We start from the raw sequence: 5,697 nt of genomic DNA, 5'->3' as shown, positions 1-5,697 counted from the left end.
AATACATTGTACAGGGTGCAAGATTCAGGGATGTGTTGTACAGGGTGCAAGGTTCAGGAATGCATTGTACAGGGTGCAAGATTCAAGAGTGCGTTGTACAGGGTGCAAGGTTCAGCTATGCGTTGTACAGAGTGCAAGATTCAGGAGTGCCTTTCATACAGGGTGCAAGGTTCAGGAGTGCTTTGTACAGAGTGAAAGGTTCAGGAATGCATTGTACAGGATGCAAGGTTCAGAAATGCATTGTACAGGGTGCAAGATTCAAGAGTACGTTGTACAGGGTGCAAGATTCAAGAGTGTGTTGTACAGAGTGCAAGATTCAGGAGTGCCTTTTGTACAGGGTGCAAGGTTCAGGAGTGCGTTGTACAGGGTGCAAGGTTCAGGAGTGCGTTGTACAGAGTGCAAGGTTCAGGAATGCATTGTACAGGGTGCAAGGTTCAGGAGTGCGTTTGTACAGGGTGCACGGTTCAGGAGTGCGTTGTACAGAGTGCAAGGTTCAGGAGTGCGTTGTACAGAGTGCAAGGTTCAGGAGTTAGTTAAACTGCAAAGACACCAATTATTAAACATAGCACACTTATTTTCTAAAACCTTGATTACTAACATACAGGAACCGAGGCAAGAATGGCGGCATCAGATTAATAAAAAATAGGTGCAGCCTAAAGCAGGACATGCAGCAGTGTGAACATCCACCCAGCACAGCTAGGGATTGGTGGGCAAGCTGGCAGGGCATACGGTCGCAATGAGAGTGAGTGGAGCTGTCAAATCGAAGCTCTGATGTTGGGAAGGACAGGGCCGATATGCGGCGCTCTGCCCCTTTCTCCCGTGCATAGATAAAATAGCTGGCGTATATACATTGGTGGGCGGGGAAGAAGGTGGCAGGGGGCAGGACCAACTACTGCATGTGCACTCACAGCTGTGTATAATAAACCTGAATTATAATCAACCTAAGTTATACACTGCTGTGGGTGCACATGCAGAGTTGGCCCCACCCCCTGCCCTGCCCAGCCCATCCCTGACATCAGAGCTTTGATTTGACAGCTCCACTCACTCTCACTCTCATTGCGGCCGTATGCCCACACCCGCTGGCTTGCCCACCAATCCCTGGCTGTGCTGAATGGCGGTTCGTACTGCTACATACCCTGCTATGCTGTCAGCAAAACATGCTGTTTGTCCTTTAGACCAGAGGAGGACTGGACTTGGGGGCTGGAGGGGAATTTCCACTCCATGGCCAGTACAAATATCGATCAGGCTGGGTTCACATTGTTGCAGTGCACTGACACACGCCCGTTGACACGCATTATGCCGTTATGCCGCACAGTAACATATTGCATTAAAGCAACTAGAGATTACCCTAAAGCGGAGTGCCACCCAAAAGGGGAAGGTCTGCTTATATGCCCCTCCCCCCCCTCTCCCCCCCTCTCCGGTGCCACATTTGGCATCCCTTGACCCCTCCCTCCTCCTTCCTAGGCCACCAGGCCATTCACAAAGTGCAGCGCGCTTTGCGTATGCGCAGTAGGGAACCGGCTGTGAAGCTGCAAGGTTTCACTGCCAGTTTCCCTTAGAAGCAATGGCAGTGGCAGCACCTGAGAGCCGATGGTTCGTATCAGTGTGGGTATTGCTGGCTGGTATTGGTGTGGGTATTGGTGGCTGCCGGTACTGCTGTAGTTATTGCTGGCTGGTATTGGTGTGGGTATTGCTGGATGGTACTGCTGTGGGTATTGCTGGCTGGTATTGGTGTGGGTATTGCTGGTTGGTACTTCTGTGGGTATTGCTGGCTGGTATTGGTGTGGGTATTGCTGGCTGGTATTAGTGTAGGTATTGCTGGCTGGTATTGGTGTGGGTATTGCTGGTTGGTACTTCTGTGGGTATTGCTGGCTGGTATTGGTGTGGGTATTGCTGGCTGGTATTTGTGTAGGTATTGCTGGCTGGTATTGGTGTGGGTATTGGTGGCTGCCGGTACTGCTGTAGTTATTGCTGGCTGGTATTGGTGTGGGTATTGCTGGCTGGTATTGGTGTGGGTATTGCTGGATGGTACTGCTGTGGGTATTGCTGGCTGGTATTGGTGTGGGTATTGCTGGTTGGTACTTCTGTGGGTATTGCTGGCTGGTATTGGTGTGGGTATTGCTGGCTGGTATTAGTGTAGGTATTGCTGGCTGGTATTGGTGTGGGTATTGTTGGCTGGTACTGCTGTGGGTATTGCTGGCGGTGCTGCTGTGGATATTGCTGGCTGGTATTGGTGTGGGTAGTACTCACAAAGAATGGTGCAGAGCCGATGCTTCCTCTTTTGCTCAGTCCTGGCTGAGTCACAGGTGGAGTGATATCAAATGTACTGCGCCTGTGCATTAGATATCACTCTGCCTGTAACTCAGACTGCCAGGATGGAGCCGGAACTATACAGGAGGCATCGGCTCTGTTCTGACAGCTCAGCTGAGAGCTGGTTTATCATGGCTTTCCTCACACTGTGCTCGGGGATGGCGGGTCGGGAACCCGCAATCTGGGCTTACTGACCCACCATCCCAGAGCAGGAGGTGGCGCTTGGATCGTGTCGGGGACGCAGCTGCTAACGGGAACGGCGTTCCTGCTGTAGAAAAAGTACAGGAATGCCGTTCCCATACGTTCCCACGGGACTCGAGCCCTGTCTGTACTGTGAAGCGTCATCCAATCAACTTTGCTGCATTTGGCTGAATCTGGGCTGACAGAATATCTCTAAACACTGCAGAATTCATCTGGCTGCTTCTGTCTTCTGTTACATCATCAATAACCACTAATGACCCAGTGCCACTGGAAGTCATGCATGCCCTTGCCATCACACTGCCTCCACCATGATTTACAGATGACATTGTGTGCTTTGGATCATGAGCTGTTTCAAGCCTTCTCCACGCTTTTTTCTTCCCGTAATTCTGGTACAGATTATTCTTAGTTTCATCCATCCAAAGAATGCTTTTCCAGAACTGGTCTGGCTTTTTTAGATGTTTTTTTTTTGCAAAGTCTAATCTGGCTTTTCTATCCTTCAGGCTTATGAATGGTTTGCACCTTGTGGTGAACCCTCTGTATTTGTTCTTGTGAAGTCTTCTCTTGATTGTAGACTTTGTGAATGATACTCTCACATTCTGGACAGTGTCCTTCACTTGTCTGGATGTTGTGAATGGGGTTTTCATATTAAAGTTGTCTTTTATTCAAAATAACTTATTACACATCACCATTTGGGCTCTCAGATTGGTAATAAACACTTGAATAGGACCCATCAGTTAGTTCCTTTGTTAAACATATTCTTAACCAACATGGCATAATCTAGAGAATCTGTCAGCTGTGGAATTAGAAGTCCCAACACATCTATGTCAGAGCTTGCTGGGCCTTGTAGTTTCACAATTATCAGATCCATGTTGTTCCTTCTCTACTATAATGAATGGTCCACCATCCAGGCTTACTCCCACTTTTCATGGAAGGTTTCCATAGGGAGAGATGAAGCTTTAATAAATGTGAGTTAGCTCAGTTGGTTAGAGCGATGAGAGCTTCTACTACATTTCCCATGTGTTCCCTCAGACTTCGTTCAGCTGCTGATCGAGGAATTTCCATTTCATTCATAATAAGCTCCACGTCTTCCTTCTTGATTGTGACTTTGGCAAGTTCCTTCTCTCTTTCTTGCTTGGCTTTCTGTTCTCTTGATCGCCTGTCTCCAATTACTGACATAGCCGTCTCCAGGTTGGAGCTCTGGATCTCCTTCTCCTCTGCATAGTCGGTCACTCTCTCCAGGTTGGCCGCCCCGCTGTCATGTTTCCGAGGCTTGTCAGCCGGCCGCTCGCTGCAGTTCTCCTCATTCTCCAGCTCCAGCTCCACATCCCCCTCTGCCGCCATGTTTTTTTGCCCACTCTCACAAACCGGAAGACAGGCGACCAAATGGGGTTTTCTTTACAATAGAGAGGATTCTGCGATCATCCATCACTGTTATCTTCTGTGGACATCCAGGCCTTTTTATGTTGCTGAGCTCAATAGTGCGTTCTTCTTTCCTCAGAATGTATCAGACTGTTGATTTTGCCACTCCTAATGTTGCTGCTCTGATGGATTTGTTTTGCTTCTGAAGCCTTACAATAGCCTGTTTCACTTGCATGGACAGCTCCTTTGAACATATGATGTAGGGTCACAGCCAGAGGCGTAACTAGAACCTTCAGGGCCTCTGTGCAAGAATCTCAAGGCCCCCAATTTCCATCTCTGCAGCCTCAGCTGCACAGAATGAATGGATAGGAATAGCTATGTTTAGAGCTTCCCATTCATTCACAAACTGAAGCATAGTAAACAGTTACTATGCTTCAGGTATGAATGGACACAGTGAGTGCGGCACCCATCGCTCACTGTGTCCATTCAGAAAAAAAAGGGGCCGGATGGAGGCACTGTGAAAAGAGGGGGTTAGTGTAACAAGAAGGCGGTAGTATGACAGGAGGGGGCAGGGTGGTAGTGTGATGGATAAGTAGTATAATGGGGGGTATTGTGACAGGAGGGAGCAGTGTGACAAGGGGGAAGCGTGACGGGAGTAGTATGATGGGGAAAGTGTGATAGGAGGGGGCAGTATGATGGAGATATTGTAACAGGAGGGAGGCAGTGTGACAGGTGGGGGTGGGGCAGTGTGACAGGAGAAGGGTATCTGAGAAGTATGACAGGAGGGGGGAGTTTGATAAGAGGGAGAGCTGTGAAAGAAGGGGGGCAGCATGAAAAGAAGGGGCAGTATGATGAGGGGGTGTGACAGGAGGGGGCAGTATAACAGGGTGGGCAGTGTGACAAGAGGGGGGGTATGGCAGGGGAATATTGTGACAAGAGGGGGCAGTGTGACAGGAAAAAAGTACCTAGGAATTATGACAGGAGGGGGGCAGTGTGATAAGAGGGGGCAGTGTAATGAGGGTGGGGGGCCAGTGACAGGTGGGGGGCCAGTGAGACAGGTAGGGGGCAGTGTGACAGGTGGGGAAGCAGTGTGACAGGTGGGCATTGTTACAGTAAGACACACAGCATGCTCAGGTGCCGGGCTTACCCTTTAGGAGAAGCCTAGAAGCAGCTCTTGTACATACTGCTTCCCTGTGAGGTCCGCGGGATGTCCTCCCAGCTAGCAGTTCACTTCCCGAGTGACGGTGTATACAGTGGAGAGGGGAGGGGCCTCTGACCCGGGCACGTATCGGGAAGAGTGTACAACCATAGCAACTCACTTGTGCACTGATTCTGGTGCCTGTCCGGCCCCTTCCCTCCAATGTATACACTGACACTCAGGAAGTGACCTGCTAGCCGGAGAGACATCCCGTAGATATGACAGAGCTGCCGATCGCCCCCCTCCACTGTATAGTTAGCTGCCAGCTGGAAGTACAGTGGGAGATGCTGGGTCTTGGGGCCCCCCACAGTGGCAGAGTGCCAGGGCCCCCCCACAGTGGCAGAACACCAGGGCCCGGTCGCAAGTGCAACTGCTCCGACCCTGGTAGTTCGGCCACTGGTCACAGCAATAGATTCCAAATGCAAATACCACACTAAGGCCCCTTTCACACACTCCATCCGTTGGACGGAGTCTGTTTTTCTCAGCGGGGGATCGATCCGCTGTTCCCCTGCTGAGCAGGAGGATGACAGCTGTGTCTCTGTGCTGTGTGCGGAGACAAAGCTGTCAGTTCCCCATGCATCTCTATGGGGGAAATCGGATAGGAACGGACCGTTCTCATCCGATCCGAT

At 50.3% G+C, this 5,697-nt stretch overlaps 1 protein-coding gene across 1 annotated transcript; it reads right to left on the bottom strand.

The window, feature by feature from the left end:
• Nucleotides 1-3,160: 3,160 nt before the first annotated feature.
• Nucleotides 3,161-3,852, bottom strand: LOC309555396 (huntingtin-interacting protein K-like; the record flags this gene model as incomplete). Its single annotated transcript, XM_082257411.1, has 1 exon — nucleotides 3,161-3,852. The coding sequence occupies one exon, from the start codon at nucleotides 3,850-3,852 to the stop codon at nucleotides 3,487-3,489; it is 366 nt and encodes a 121-aa protein (XP_082113537.1). The 3' UTR covers nucleotides 3,161-3,486.
• Between the last annotated feature and the right edge of the window lie 1,845 nt (nucleotides 3,853-5,697).

This window comes from Pelophylax lessonae (assembly GCF_965119305.1).
Source record: "Pelophylax lessonae genome assembly, chromosome: 5".
Lineage (NCBI taxonomy): Eukaryota > Metazoa > Chordata > Amphibia > Anura > Ranidae > Pelophylax > Pelophylax lessonae.
This window is presented reverse-complemented; position numbering and strand designations above follow the sequence as displayed.